At 51.7% G+C, this 15,665-nt stretch overlaps 1 protein-coding gene across 2 annotated transcripts in view; it reads left to right on the plus strand.

The window, feature by feature from the left end:
- The first annotated feature begins 2,414 nt into the window (after positions 1–2,414).
- Positions 2,415–15,665, plus strand: part of Cmip (c-Maf inducing protein) — a 198,383-nt gene continuing 185,132 nt past the window's right edge. Inside the window, exon 1 of one of the 2 annotated variants that reach the window (XM_027410781.2) lies at positions 2,415–3,140. In XM_027410781.2, the coding sequence (XP_027266582.1) occupies positions 2,841–3,140 (300 nt within the window). In that variant the 5' untranslated portion in view covers positions 2,415–2,840. The remainder of the gene's footprint in view (positions 3,141–15,665) is intronic. The other variant, XM_027410780.2, reaches the window with a different exon arrangement.

Genomic DNA, 15,665 nt, shown 5'->3' on the forward strand with positions numbered 1-15,665 from the left:
TTCCAACCTAACAGTGTCTCCTCTGGGACACAGAGAACAGTTTTGTCCATCTCCTGCACAGACAGAATATGAGTTTTTTAGAAGATATGTAGCTCAGGCTGGCCTCTTACTTGTGGTCCAGCCTCAACTTCCTAAGTGATGGGCTTACAAACTTGTGCTATCACAAGTGGGTAAGTGTTTTTATTTAGTGAGGGAGGCAGGCTGAGACCAGTCTTCCCCCTTCCCCAGCCCCCAACTACTATTCTTAGGAGGGGTATGTGTGACTAGTACCATCTCAAGGATTCTCTTTTCTTTTCTCTTTTCTTTTCTTTCCTTCCTTCCTTTCTTTTTTTTCTTTTGGAGACAGGGTTTCTTTGTGTAGCTTTGTAGACCAGGCTTGCCTTGAACTCACAGAGATCTGCCTGCCTCTGCCTCCCGAGTGTTGTTATTAAAGGCATGCACCACCACTGCCAGGCTCCATCTCAAGGATTCTAAGTACCTTTTTTTTTTTTTTTGAGACAGGGTTTCTCCGTGTAACAGCCCTAGCTGTCCTGGAACTAGCTCTGTAGAACTGGCTGGCCTTGAATTCATAGAGATCTGCCTGCCTCTGCCTTCTGGGATCAAAGGTGTTCGTTACCACTGTCCTGCAGATTCTAAGGACTCTTTTGGGCATTCAACATAGGCCAAACACACCAAAACTTCACTTAATAACGAGAAGGTGGAGAGCTACGGTGTGTGTGTGTGTGTGTGTGTGTGTGTGTGTGTGTGTGTGTGTGTGTGTGTGCATGTATACTGTTTTTGTGCATATTCATGAGTGAATGCAGGCATGTGCATGCCACACTGGTGTAGAGGTCAGAGGACAATCTTGTGTGTTAGTCATTGCTTTCTACCTTGTTTGAGACAGGGTCTTTCTTGTTTTGTCACTATGTAGGCCGGGCTAGCTGGCCCTTCAACTTCTGGGGATTTTCTGCTCCCATTTTGCAGTAGCAGCACTAGGAATATATAGACACATGAGCTAGTGTTTGTCAATTCTGGGGATTTGAACTCAGGTTTTCATTCTTGTGCAACAAGCAATTTTACTATCTCCCCAGCCCAGCTGCAGGGGTTAGAAGTGTGATGTGTAGGAGATTGGAGATGAGGAAGTCCTGAGGAACAGCTCTGGTATTCCTTGCCAGCAATGACAGAAGGGGACATGTTTTGTTTCCGAGCTGTCATACTGGTTCATTTGATGTGTTTCTCTCCTAGGCAGGGGGCGGAGGGGGGGGGGACCGAAGACCAGAGCTGTCCAGGTTCTGTGTGAGACTCTGGAGCTGCTTGAGTTGTGGGTGGAACACAGGGTGTTTGGATCACTTTGGAGGAGCTTTGTTACCTGAGATCCTAGGAGGGTCTTGCATTCATGATGCTGAGGATTTGTGCTGTCTCCCAGTAAGAACCCCAAAGCAAAGGCCAGAAGGCATCAAAGACTAGAGGAGAGGACTTCAGTGGGGACTATTCTCAAATGAGGGAGGGGACATTACCTTTTCAAAGTAATAAAAGGTTTTATTTTTATTTTTACTTTTTTAGATACATACTGTAGGTTGGCCTTGAACTCACAGCCAAAGATGACCTTGAACTCAAATTCTCTTGCCTCCACTTCCCTATTGCTGGGATTACAGGTACATGGCACCTTGTGGGTTTATGTAGTGCTCAGAATCCAGTCTAGGATTTTATGCATGCTAGGCAAACACTCTACTGACAACTGAGATAACCCCTCCTGTACTTTTTTGGAGACAGGATCTGCTGTCTTGAGTCGTTTGAAATTCACTATGTAGCTCAAACTGGCCTTAAGCTCACAGCAATCCTCCTGCCTCAGTCCCGAGTGTTGGGGTTGTAATGGTAAGCCACCATGCATTGCTATGTGTGTGTGTGTGTGGCGGGGATGGGGGGGCAATTTCAATTCTAAGAAATTGTCCTACGGCCCAATCTGGCCATTCTTGGGGTAGCAGTTTGAATTGGGCAGGCGATATCAGGGATGCAGCCGGCAGCACCCCAGCTTTCAGTCCGGTCTTGGACTGGGAAGGGGAAGGGGAAGCACTGGTCTGCATCCTCTTGGTCATGGGGCAGACTTTATTTCCCAAGCCCAGCCCAGGATGGCGGGGTGGCTAGGGGCTCAGGGCTCCGCTGTGCACCCTTGGGGGCGCGGCCCGCGTGACGTCCCCATTCACACTGGCCACATTCCGGGGCGCGGCGCGGGGACTGTCGAGGCTCGCCCAGCCCTGGCCCCCTCCCCAGGGGCTGCCGCTCCCGTCGGGCCGCGCCCGCCTCCAAGTCCCCGCCCGGGGCCCGGCCCATCCCGGACTCCGCCCGCCCCGGGGAGGCCGAAGCCGCTGTTGCCGCCATTGACGTCAGAGGGCGGGCACATGACCCCGCGGGGACCAATCGCGCGCGCCAGCCTCCCGCAATCTCCCCGGCAGCCGGCGCGGCCCCCGCCCGCAGCACACACTAGCGGACGGACGCGGACACACGCACCGCACAGCGCGCCCGCGCGAGGCCGAGACACGCCCGCGCCCGTCGTCCCCGGCGCCGCCCCCACCCCTCGAGGACCCGATCCTCTCTCTCTGCGCCCCGCGATCGCCCGCCGCCCGCGCCGCAGTCGCCAACCCGTTCGCGCCGGCATGCGCCCCAGCAGCTAGAAGGAAGCAGCCCAGGAAGCGCCCCGCGCGCACCCGCCCGCCCCCGCGCGCTCCCGTTCGTCCCCGCGGGGCGCCCCCAGCCCACGCCCCCCACCTTCCCGGCGGTGGGGGGTGCGGGCCCTCCGCGGGGGCCCCGCCGGCCCGGCCCCACGCCGCGATCGCGCGCGCGGCCCCCGCCCCGGCGCGGCCATGGATGTGACGAGCAGTTCGGGCGGCGGCGACCCCCGGCAGATCGAGGAGACCAAGCCGCTGCTAGGGAGCGACGTGTCGGGCCCCGAGGGCACCAAGGTGATGGGCGCCGTGCCTTGCCGCCGGGCCCTGCTGCTGTGCAACGGGATGAGGTACAAGCTGCTGCAGGAGGGCGACATTCAGGTCTGTGTCATCCGGCACCCTCGGACCTTTCTCAGCAAGATCCTCACCTCGAAATTTCTGAGGCGCTGGGAGCCGCACCACCTAACGCTGGCCGACAACAGCTTGGCATCCGCCACGGTGAGTGGCCCCCTGCGTGGCCGTGGAGCTCCCCAAGCTGGGGTCCCCCGGGACCGAGACGCCCCCGCTGGCTGTCCCCGAGTGCGCGGCCCCCGAGTCCCGGCCTGAGCGCGGAGCTGGGCTGGAACCTCCAGACCTGACCCTCCAAGGCAGCCTGGGGAGCCCTTCTTCGTGTCCTGGACACTTAGCCCACCCGGACTGAGTGCTTGGGGACTTTTGCCTGAGTGCCTGGGTTTCCGATGGCTGGGACCCCGGGGTGAACCTTAGACTGGGCCCTGAGGGTAGTGGTGGGGTTTTCTTTACCGAACCCGTTGCCCATCTGGATCAGAGATACAGGGGAAAACAAAACGCAGCCCTCTCCTCCATAAATAAAAACCGTAACCCCCCAGCGCCAACAATTTCCAAAAAGCAACTCCTGCGCTTGCTTTAGCTTTCCTTTATTCTTTTTTTCTGCCGGGCCTGGCAAGGCAAAAACCGGGTGCCTGCCCTTTCTGAAAACCTCCTTCGCACGTTGGGAGGTTGGAGGGGGGGAGGGGGTCGAGGTCCAGGACCCGCTCAGGCCCTGGGTAGTCGAGTTCTCTGGGTAGAAGAAGCTGGGCTGCCCAGCCTGCCCTTGCGTTGTCTGTGGAGCGTGTGTAAGCATGTTTTGTGGCTGCGTCCTGTTTTGTTAGTTTTTTGCTGTGTGGCCAGGGCCGGGTCAGCTAGATGAGATGGAGAAAGGAGGATCTTACTAGTTGCTTTCGGAAATCGAATCTGCAAATGGTGGCCTTCTTCCTCCTAGGGACAGACAGCTGTGGTGGGGTCGAGGAGGGGGAGTGGGGGCGGTGGGCAGGGCCTAAACAGGATGCTTTGTGTTTTCCAACAAGGGCAGTTTCAAATACAGGCTCTGGCTGGGCCTTAGCTTGGCGCTTGGGGACCCATCTTTGTAGGGGCCCCCTTCTTGTCTAGAATGTGCCTTCGTCCCCACCATGGCAGGCTCCATGGTGTTTACTAAACACCATGGGAAAGGGAAGAATTCACTGCCTGCTCACACCTGTGCCAAGAAAGCCCAGCCAGGAAACAGGGTGTTGCTTACATGCATGCCACAAATGTGTAGCATGTGTAGACATTTCCTCGGCATCCATGTTCCCTTGGTGGTGTGTCACAGACTGTGACACATGCTCCTAAGAATGGGGAGGGGGAAAAAGTTAGCCTAGACACCCTACTCCTTGAGTCTACTTCCCCTACCCCTGAGAGCGTTGTGGCATACGAGGACTTTTATTCTGAATTTTGGGTCTGATGTGCTTAAAGCCCCTATTTTTTTTCTATGCTCTGGGCATGTTGGTGCAGTAACTGCAGACTTTGTCCCCAGGAGGATTGAGGGTTGCCGGAGGCGGCCCAGTCTTTCTCCTAGATTGGTGGTGTGTGTTCGTAAACCTTCCTTGAGTCATAGGCCTCGGCCTTGATTTTCATTTGATTGGCTAGTACTGAGGCTTTCAGGTCCCAAAGGTGGTAGGTAACCTTCCCTGGGCTCTGGAGCCCCCAAGTCTGGCCTTTGCATTATTACCTGGCTGGGTGTGTGTTGGGGGGGCGTTATTAGGTTCTGTTCTTTTTCCTGCCATCCTTCCAAATGCAGAGGAGTTGTCAGGGAAGGACAGTAGTTGAGAGAAACAGTGACCTGCTCTAGGAAGGACAGGACATTCCCTGGTCCTCCAGGGCACAATCATGGTGTGGCTAGCTGATCTTCTTGCTTTGGGAGAGGTGAACTAAGGAGACTAGAGGCCCCTTACTTTCCCTGGCTGCTCAAGAGGTCTGTCTGTTTGAGAGAGTTAGAAAGGAATCAGGCCCGACAATCTCTAGCGCCCAGGGCCCCTTGTCTACCCTTGAATAGGTCCGGGGGGCTACCTCTGAGGAACACCTGAGTGTCCTGTGTGTGGCCCTAGGTTATCTGAGGAACAAGTTGGGTCTTGGCAGAGCCTTGTTCTCTGTTAGAAAACAGGGAAAAAGGAAATGGGAGGAAGTGTCTCACAGGCTGGCATAATCCTGTTCTTCCCTTTCCTCACCTGGCATGAGGGAATTCCTTCAGTGTAGCTTTTGCCTTGTGGGGGCGGCAATGGGGTCCTCCAGTGGAGGCCTCTAGTGGAGGTGTGTGGCTCCCCTACCCCTAGGGCCTGTGTGGATGGAGGTGTGGCCAACAGGGCTTGGAGCAGTGGCCTCCAGGCCAGAGGTAGGGATAGGGCTTGCTGCTAGAGATCTTGTCCCATGTTGAGATATCTGCTTGGTGTCCACTCCCTAGGAAGTGGAGGAGCCTCCTTGGGGTTCCCTTAGGCCTGGGCATTATGTAATCTGTCTGCATTTTATAGTGCGGCCCAACCACTCTATTGAGAAATATTTGCTCAAATGAAACAAAGGTGAATTTGAGTGCAGTTCATTCCCAGAAAACCCTTTGTAGCCCCTAGCCCATCCTTGAGTTGTCCATGTAGAAATGTGTCTCATGGAGCGGTGAAGTATATATTGCTCTTATGAGGCCCAGTTCAGAGCTGTCTGAGGATTATCCGGCTAATTGTGTGGACTTCAGGAACAAGACCCAGAGTGACTGATCTGGATTCAAACCAGTCAACAAACAAACCACTGAGTCGGCTGTCTACAGTGATTCAGTTACCTGAATCATGAGGGATACAAGAGGCTTGGACCCCAGCTGCACTGGGCTGGGGTGCAAGCCAACTTTCTGGGGTTTCCTAGTCTCTCCTGGCATGGGTCTCCAGCTGGTGACACACTTAGTGTGGAAATCTTTTGGTTCCCTGGGGAAGGAGACCCAAAAAGGAATTTGGTGCCAGGGGACCTGACACCCCTCGCCTGACCTGGCTGTAAACTTTGCCCTCAGTGGGGTCAGGTCAGAGCTTGCCCTGTGCTGTCTACCAGGCCGGTTACTGATTAAACTCTTGCAGAAGCAACAGCACGCCAGGTTTGATGTGCCTAGGAGACTTTGGATCCTTTGGAACCAGAATGCTTGTCAACAAAGAGGAAGCTCCCCAGCTTCTGTGGGAGGGGTCATAGGGAGGGGGGTTACCTCCTGGGAGACAGAGGCGGTACCTTCTTGGGGAAGGGCCCTGCCTGCCCACACGGATTCTCATTCCTCATTTACACTTCCCCTTCCGTGGGATCTTTCTGGACTCCGGGTGGCTGCCCACTGTGGGGACTCTCTAACCAGCCCAGGTTTTTGTACAAGTGTCCCCATTGGGGAGGACAGGAATCCATCTTGCCATTCGTTGCTTGGCTAAATTTGATCACCTGCTAGACGTGTTTGTCTTTTGTCTGTAGCCTTTGTTTCCACTGCGCCAAAGAAGTACAGAAAAGCACCCCACCTTTCATTTCATCTCACCGTTGAAAGCAAAACAGAACAAAACAAAAACCTAACAAACGGGCCCACGGTTTCAGAATGGTGGTTCTAATCCGAAAAGTCTACTCTTGGCTTATCGTGCAGGGGTTTGGACACAAGGGATGGGGTAGCCTTCTTTATTCTCCAGCCTTGTTCCTCCAGGACTGCCGCTTGCATTGTCTCCTCTGCTGCTCGGCTGCAATGCCTCCAGGAATCTGGTTCGGTGAACAGACACTGCCTTCGTTTCTGTCCATGGTTTTTTTCCCCCCTCTGGAGTGTCTGAGCATCCATCCTGTGAACTTGGAATGTGTTTCAGCAAAATGCTTCTGAGATCTACGGTGTGGTCATTTCCTAGCTAAGTGTCACCTCCAGGTGCTGGGGTCTTTTTCTTGAGAATTAAATCCTCCATCCCTAGGGACCCCCATCCATGTACACAAATGCTAGTGTGCTAAGGTTTTTTTGTTTTGTTTGTTTTTGTTTTTTTCTTTTGCCATGTAGGCCCTTCTTCCCTCCTTTTATGATTCTGGCATTTAGTAAGCACTTTTCTTTTTATGTCACAAGTAGGTTTTGGAGTGCATCAAATTTGTTTCATAGATGTTTGTGTGTTCAGAGATGGGGGCAGGGATGGTGCAGACAGGCGTGGGTAGACAGTATTCTCTGTGGCCATGTGGTGTGGCCTGCCTTCCACAGGCTGTAGGAAGTTGGTGCATTTTGAGGTGCCCTTCCAGGTAATAGGTGTTTTGCTGTGTGACAGTGTGCTCTCCAACCAGGCCGCAGGGAAGGGAGCCTTGTAATAAGAGTCTGGTTTTGGGGACCCAGAGTGGCTTGTGTGTGGCCCTGTTTGCTCACTTGGTAGAGGGAAAGGACTCTCTGGGGCATTTTGTGGGGGCACAGAACTGAATCATCCCAAAGGCAAAGCGCCCTAGGTACCCCACCGCTGGCCACCTACCCCCCAACTCTCTCCAGCCTGGTGTTTCTTCGGGATAGATATTTGAGATGGACTAGTTATGCCTTTGATTAAAGGATTAAATGAGACAGAGCAAAGCAGCCAGCCTTATGTGTCCCCACCATGGGGCGGAACAAACTTGAGTTTTACTGTTGTCACGTGGAGCAGGGCTGGAGCCTAAGGTTGCAGCTTCCTCTGGGCACCTTGCTTTCCCTGAAGGGCCTTGATTTGTCTGCACATGTAGGGTGACGATTGCGCTCCATTTATTATGGTGACAATTCAGATGTTGACAGTGGTTCTGGTGAACACCTGGTGATAGCAGTATGGCCAGCAGACTGGCAGAAACAGTTTCTATGGGGAGAGTCCTCTGAGTGAGCTCTGCAGAAATGAAGGATTATGGGTTGAGCACTTAAAGACTCTTGCCTCCATGCCCCACTACTGGAATATGATCCTTGGAACCACAAGGTGGAAGAAGAGACTCCCACAAGCTGTCTTGACCTCCACACACATGGGCATGTCTCCTACTCCCCTACACCAAAAAGACACTTTTTTTTTCTTTTTGGTTTTTTGAGACAGGATTTCTCTGTGTAGGCTTGACTGTCCTGGAAGTTGCTCTGTAGACCAGGCTGGTCTCAAATTCATAGAGTCTGCCTGCTTCTGCCTCTGGAGTGCTAGTATTAAAGGCGTGTGCTACCACCCAATTAAAAAAAAATTAAAAAGAAGATCTTTGCTGTTTAAAAAAAGAGGGGCAGTCACCTGAGGTACACATAGTGCATGGGAAAATTAGGGGTGTCTGCAGAGCCACTGAGGATGAGGCTGTGAGATTGTTGAGGTATTTTAGAAGAATTTCTCACTGGGTACTTAAAAACACACACACACACACACACACACACACACACACACACACACACACACACACAGGTAATTGAATCATTGTGCACTTTACCAAATGTATCCACAGTGTAGGGAAAGGCTACAGCCTTATGACATGCTCCTAGAGCCATCAGTGGCCATCTTTCAAGGCAAATGCTGTAGCCTGCTTTCTTGGGTACCCATGCTGAGCACTCTGGACACGAACACAGGGCTCTGTGATGTTACCAGTCATTGGAGGCTGCATGTGGAGTTCACTTTAGATCCACACATGTGTGACTGCCTTGTTCTTACCTCACTGCTACATAATTTTCCCATCTTGAAGTGTACTGTACTAATATGGTGGGCAGACCAGTTCCCCTGTCGTTGGACATTTAGCTTTGTCTCAGTTGTTAGCTGTTAAAAACAAGGCACTTCCCATTTTTATCAGCTGAATTGTATCTGTTTAAACACTTTAAATGTTGGCCTACTTTCTTGGGGGTCGGGGGCATGCATTAGTCTGGCAGAGTGTCGCCAGGAAGTGGGTTCCCACAGGGCCCGTCTGCCAGCCCTACCACGGAGCTGAGTGAAGAGACTGCCAGCTTAGGACAAGGGTCTGGGCTGCTCCAACCGAGAGCTTCATTTTCTTCTGCCTTCAGACTTCCTGTTTTCCTCAGGATGGAAGCCAGGTGGCTAAGCCCCATAACAGAGAAAGTGGGAGTGAGGATTTCTAGTCCTTTTCCGTCCTCTCTTCTCACTCTGGTGAACAGGTACCCAGTGTGTCCCCGGGTGTGGAGGGACACATACCTTTGGAAAGGACACTTTACTCCCTAACAGCAGAGCCCTAACCAGAGGTGCCTGCTGTATGTTACATATATTACATATATAATCTCCAGTCTGAGGCAGGTGGCAAAGCAGAGATTTCTGGGGTTGAAATTGTTCCTGTCTTAAGGCTCCACACCTCCTCACCTCTGTGGTGGGTAAGATGCACTGTGCAAGGCGGCGAGAAAGCTAGGAGGAGATGAGACTGTGTGACACAGACTTGACATCAGACAGGTGATCTGCAGCTTCCCAGATGACTCGTCCTATCCACAGAGGGAGGATTGTGAGGACTTCCTCCTTGCTGTCGGGGTGTGGGGCGGGGGTGGGGGGTTTTACAGGAGACAGGTGTTCATTCAGCAGAGAAATCCCACTGTTCTGGGTACTTGGAAGACAGGAAAACAGCAAGATAGTAAGGCCAGTGAGCCGGTGGCTGAAGTGAGGAGTCTGTATGTCAGGGAAGGCGTGGCTTCACTGTCTGTGGGAAGGAAGGGCTTTTCAGGTGGAGGGACAGGATAAATGCCAAGGCCCCCTGAGACCAGAGGGAATTTAGAAGTCACCTGGCTGAATTTAATAAACATTAATGTTCACTTTCCTTTCCCCTCTTCTCCAGGGGACTGGTTTATTTATTTTTTAAACCCTGAAATCTTAGCACCCAGGAGGTTGAGGTAGGAGGATTGGCACTGGTTTTGAGGTTAGTCTGTGCTACCTAGTGAGACACTGTCTCAAAAAAAAGTTTTTTTTTTTTTTCCAGCAAGCATCTAGAATGTTCTTGATGCTAGGCATATAGGCTGTTGCTTGCCCCAGGAAGTTTCATTCTAGTTCCTTCTCCTTTCTTCCCTCTCCACCTCTCTCTTTTTTTCTTTCCCTTTGAAAATCAGCTTCTTGCAAATGAAGAGTGAAGAACAGCTTTGTCGTAATGCTCTAAGAGGGTCTTAAATTACCCAGTCTGGCAGAATGTTTTAAAAGCCAACTCCCTTGGTGAATAACCAGGTTCCAAGGATCCCAGGGTTTAGACTCATCTGAGTCACCACTGACTTTGTAGCTGGGTTTGCGCTGATGGGAAGCGTGGAGGCCCAAAGACCCTTGAGATGACTCAGCAGTGGTGGTGCCCCACCGCTGCCTCCCATCCTGGCTTTTGTCCCTGTTGTTGTCCCAGTGCTGTTATCAGCAGTGAGAATTATTAGGCTGTGGAACCAGGCAGGTGAGCTGGCTCCTCCGGTCTGCAGGTGGGCGGGCCCTAGGAATCAGCCTGGGAAGCAGGTGCTTGCTGGGGTTGGGCTCGCTGGGTCCAGCTCAGGAGAGGTCACCTGTGGGGAACAAACACCTGCACTTCTATTGGCTTTCGTGAGTGTCCTGAGGCGGTCCTGGACTCTTGAGACTTCAAGAATAGCTAAAGATAGCAGGCCTGGCTTCTCTGCTTCCTACTCTGGCTCCTTGGCCAGGCTGGGTGAATAAATTTATTTGTTTCAGGCTCAGCTAAAGGATGTATCAGCCAGGGCAGACTAGCTGTGTAACAAACAGCCCCTCCACCAAGATGCCTACTGGTTTCAGGCAGTGGTTTCTTTTTGCTTGTCACAGCCCCAGGGGAAAATATTTGGTGGCACTGTCTCATTTATCTCTTAGGTACCTGGCCTCCTTTGTACTTTGTTCCAGCTCTGGCCTCCTTTAGGTCCTCTGTGGGGATGGTGGGGCAAGAGGGCCAGGCCACACCTGAGGCCAGGTCAGGCTAGGGAATATGCTTTAGAAGTGTGTCTTGGTGCTGCTGTGGTGGAATATATCTGTAGTCTCAGCACTTGGGAGCCTGAGGCAGGAGGATTACTAGTTTGAGGCCAGCCTAGGCTACATAGGAAGTTTCAGGCCAGCCTGAGCTACAGAGAGATCTTATCTCAAACAAATGAAAGCAAACAAACAAGACAAAATAGATGATACTTAGGAAGAAGGGAGCCCTTGAGGAGCGGTAGCTACCCAGCTTGGCATGTGACAGTGGCCCTGAGGTCCCAAAGGCGCGGACAGCACAGCCACTTGGAATGAAAGGGAGTGATTTCTTTGAGGCCACGTCAGGCTCAGAATTTGCTGTTCTCTGATGAGGAACAATGGAGGGAAAGAAGCCTGCTGGAAGATATGTAGAGCGATGCTTAGGGTGGAGTGACAGTTGTCATTTATCAAGTGCTCACCTGGTTTTCAAAGTGACCCTGTGGAGGTGGTTATTATGAGATGGTAGGAAGGAAGGGTCAAGAGGCTGAATCAAGTGTGAGACTGTGATCTGATTGTCAGGTATTGTAGAGTCAGCATGAGTACCACAAGTACTGTGCTCACAGAGTACTTAAGGCACTTATTACAGAGTGAGTGCTCCAGGTACTGTGCTCACAGTGAGTACTTAAGATACTCATTACAGAGTGAGTGCTCCAGGTACTGTGCTCACAGAGAGTACTTAAGACACTCATTACAGAGTAAGTGCTCCAGGTACTGATTATACTCTCAGTGAGTACTTAAGAAACTATTTCTTTAAAAAAGATTTTATTTAAATTTATTTTATGTGCATTGGTGTTTTATCTGCATTCATGTCTGTGTGAGGGTGTTGGATCCTCTGGAACCGTAAACTACAGACAGTTATGAGCTGCCATGTGGGTGCTGGGAGTTGAACCTGGGTCCTATGGAAGAACAGCCAGTTCACTTAACTGCTGAGCCATCTCTCCAGCCCAGGAAACTTTTTATAGAGTGAGTGCTCCAGGTACTGTGCTCTTAGAGAAGAAGTACCCAAGTACTATAGAATCAGCATAAGTACTGTAAGTACTGTGCTCACAGTGAGTATTTAAGATACTCACTTAGAGAGTGAGTGCTCCAGGTACCGTGCTCACAGAAAGGAAGTACTCCAGGCCCTGTGCTGACAGGGAATACACTGGAGAAGGGCACCACAGTCTTCTCTCCAAAAGGGCTGGATGTGCCTAAATTATTGTACAGTGTTGGGTGAGCAGAGTACATGTCCTCGGAGGTTTGTATCTCCTTTTGTTATCTGGGGAAGAGTGTTTGCTATCTTGCAAGTAGGTGACTTTAGGAAGATCCTTGTTTATTTAATTAAATCGTTTTTCCTTTTGAATACTATATTAATAATGATCGTTGTGCCTGCCCTCGCATGTGTGAATATGGCTGCACATAGGCCATGGCACGGGTGGTCAGGGGACAGCTTTTTTGGTTAACTTGCTCCTTTACCTTGCTTTCGAGGCAGGGTCTGCACACTCCAGGGTAGCTGGCCTGCAAGCTGTCCCCACTTGTGATGTGCATTAAGGTGGCTTCCAGGGATCAAACTCAGGTTGTCAGGCTTATGAGGTTAGCACTTGCCCTGACCTCGCCACCTTCCCAACCTTAGAGAGAGCTTTGTGGTGGAGTTGGAAATGGTAAAAGCTGGTGGTTCATGCATGAGAGTGGACAGAAGGGTGGGTGAGCCAAGGGCAGAGTTTGGAGGGACAGTGGCACATTTTCGGAGGCCATGTGGTTGTGGGTGGCACTGTGTCTCCTTGAGTACAAGTGTGTGTGTGTGTGTGTGAGGGGGGGGGGACTCCATGTGATCTGGGCCACGTCTGCCAATGCAGGTAGTTCATTCAAGAGTTGGAGCAGGGAAACCCTGATGGCTGCTTTACAGGACATGGAGGGTTTACATACAGACACTGAGGACTCCAGGCATGCTGTGAGTCACCAGGGTCAGGAAGTTAGTTACAGTAGTGACCAGGCAGAGGCCACTCTGCATGGGCAGTCGTTAATGACTCTCACGGCTCTTGTCAGTTACAGTTACCTCTCTGTTTTACAGCTGGAGAGACTGAGGCAGTGCTACCCAGCTGATTTCCTTCTTGTGGATGGACGAATGAATGGGTGATTTGGTGGGTGGGTGGATGAATGAATGAAGAAGCTGTTTACTCCCTAGCTGGGAGTCCTCTGCTGTTGAAAGGGGGTGGTCACACAACTGAGGAATGTGTTTGTGCCTCCAGCTCTCCACAGCCTTGCAGCCCTTGTGCCTCTCTCTGGCCATAGGACCAGCAGTTGGGCAGTCCTAGAGATCCCAGCCTACTACTTACAGTAGTGTCCTTGAAGAGTCCCCATCACCATGTATGGCTCCCAAGCATCCCTTGCTGTCCTTGCTGGCCTGGGTGGAGGGGAGGTCCAGGCCAGCCCTGTTGAGCTGCATCCAAAGACAGAGAATGGATGGGCACTTTGCAGGTGACCAAGAGTGTTTCTGCTCTGAGTCCACAGTGGAGGAAGTTCAAGGGGTGTCTGGCGGTGGGGGCAGGGCTGCCTGTTGCAAAGGGAACAAGGACTTGTTTTGCTCTAGCTGGTCTTGGTTCATCAGGGTTCACCCGTCTGCCACTGAGGCTCTCTTCAGGGACAGGCAGATGATAATTGGCTGCTGGGCTGGGGGATCCAGAAAGCTAGGCGGATTCCAGGGCCCAGGAGCACACCCAAGATGGTAGACAGTGACCCAGGTGATAGTGATACGTCCTAGCTATACTGGGTCTCTCTCTCTCTCTCTCTCTCTCTCTCTCTCTCTCTCTCTGGTTTTTCGAGACAGGGTTTCTCTATGTAGCTTTGGAGCCTATCCTGGCACTCGCTCTGTATACCAGGCTGGCCTCGAACTCAGATCCACCTGCCTCTGCCTCCCGAGTGCTGGGATTAAAGGAGTGCGCCACCAGCGCCTGGCTCACTGGATCTCTTGGTCTTTCCTATTTGAACACTTAATTTTGCACAAGCACCGTAAGGCAGTGGGGGAAACTTCAGTGAGTGCTCCAGGTACTGTGTTCACAGAGTGAGTACCTCAGGCTGTGTGCTCACAGAGTGTTTCTTGAGAGATTAAGGTTATAATCAGGCCACATGGCTTCAAAACCAGTGGCCTCCAAATGCTACCATGACTCCATAGAAGCCCGACAAGAAGGGTTGAGTCACCAACAAGGTACGGATAACAGTGGCTTCCCTTACATATTGCTTACCATGTGCCTCATTGCTCCAAGTCCTTCCAGTAAAAGAGCGCCCAAATCTTCATGACCCCTGCCTGTGAGATGGTGCCTGTTTCACACTGGAACATCACAGGAGCAACACTGTGTGGCTGGTGAGCAGGGCTCTAGAGCAGTGGTTCTCAGCCTGTGGATCACGACCCCTTAGGGGTAACATGTCAGATATCCTGTATAATGATTCATAGCAGTAGAAAAATTACAGTTATGAAGTAGCAATGAAATAATTTTATGGTTGGGGGAATCCCTGCAACTTGAGGGACTGTATTAAAGGGTCACAGCATTAGGAAAATTGAGAACCAGTGCCCTAGAGATTAAGACCGGAGCATCAGGTGGACCTCAGGCTTCACAATGCCAAGAGGATTATGTGGGCGGAGTTGGGGGTTTCACCTGGGTGGAGAGGGGTACCGGAGACCCCAGAGACTTCATTCGTCATTCAGACATCTTTCTGCAGACTCATCTCAGTAGACCCATGCAGGAAGCTTGCATCTTAGCTGCCCTTGTTGCTCAGCCTCATAGAGCCTCAGTTTATCACCTGAATTGGCTTTAAGGACTGCCCCATTCCAGTTGACCCTGTTGTATTAGCCACTCCAGTGGCCATGGAGTGGTACCCTACCCACCTGCCTGCTGTTTGTCCCTTCAGGGATCCCATGAGCTTTGGCACTCCTAACTGCTTCTTTGTTCTTTGTTTGTTTTGTTTTTTTTTTTCCCCTTCAAGACAGGGTTTCTCTGTGTAATAGTCCTGGCTGTCCTGGAACTCACTTTGTAGACCAGGCTGGCCTCGAACTCACAGAGATCCTTCCCCTCAACCTTCAACCTACCACCCTATGGGGAGACATGAGTCCATGTTGGGAGCACTACCTCTGCTCTATGTAGCAAGGGATCACATTTTCTCCTTTGCACATGGGCTCACATGACTGGCAGCACTGGCCCCTATGGATCTTTGTGACTTGTCTCTATCTAAGGTTATCCCTTGAGTGTTTACTATCGGCTAAGCAGTGGTCATACACCAACTCAAGGGATCTCACTTGGCCACTCTGTCATGCGGCCCAGTCAGTAGTGGTGTAAGACCCATCCATCCTGTGTACTTACTGTGTTGAGCAGCATCTCTGGCCTTGACATACTAGTTGTCACCACGCTGCTCACAGTAGGAGTTGCCTCATGTTCCCTTCCCTATTGAACATAGCACCCCCCACGATTGAGAACCATCCGGTTTCCTCACAAATCACCATCACCCCCATCTCTGAGTTCCCAGATTCTGGAGAAGTAGCTGCAGAGCTGGGCCTTCTTATCCTCACCTTGTTTCTTCAGTACTTTCTCCAGGAGAGGCAGCTGGAGTAGTATGGAGACAAGAGCCCAGGAGGGAATCCAGGCCTGCCAGAGTGTTAGTAAGCATCACCCCTCCACCAACCTTTGATTTTTCCCAGTGACCCACTGCCGTCCCTGCCTTGGCTGATGACTCAGGATTTTTTAGAGCTGGGTAGTTGAAAAAGAGTTGCATCATTGCCAATAAAAAGGTGACCAAGAAGAGTTAGCGTAAGAGGGGCTGCAGA

The sequence above is a fragment of the Cricetulus griseus genome, chromosome 3 (assembly GCF_003668045.3).
Source record: "Cricetulus griseus strain 17A/GY chromosome 3, alternate assembly CriGri-PICRH-1.0, whole genome shotgun sequence".
Taxonomy (NCBI): Eukaryota; Metazoa; Chordata; class Mammalia; order Rodentia; family Cricetidae; genus Cricetulus; species Cricetulus griseus.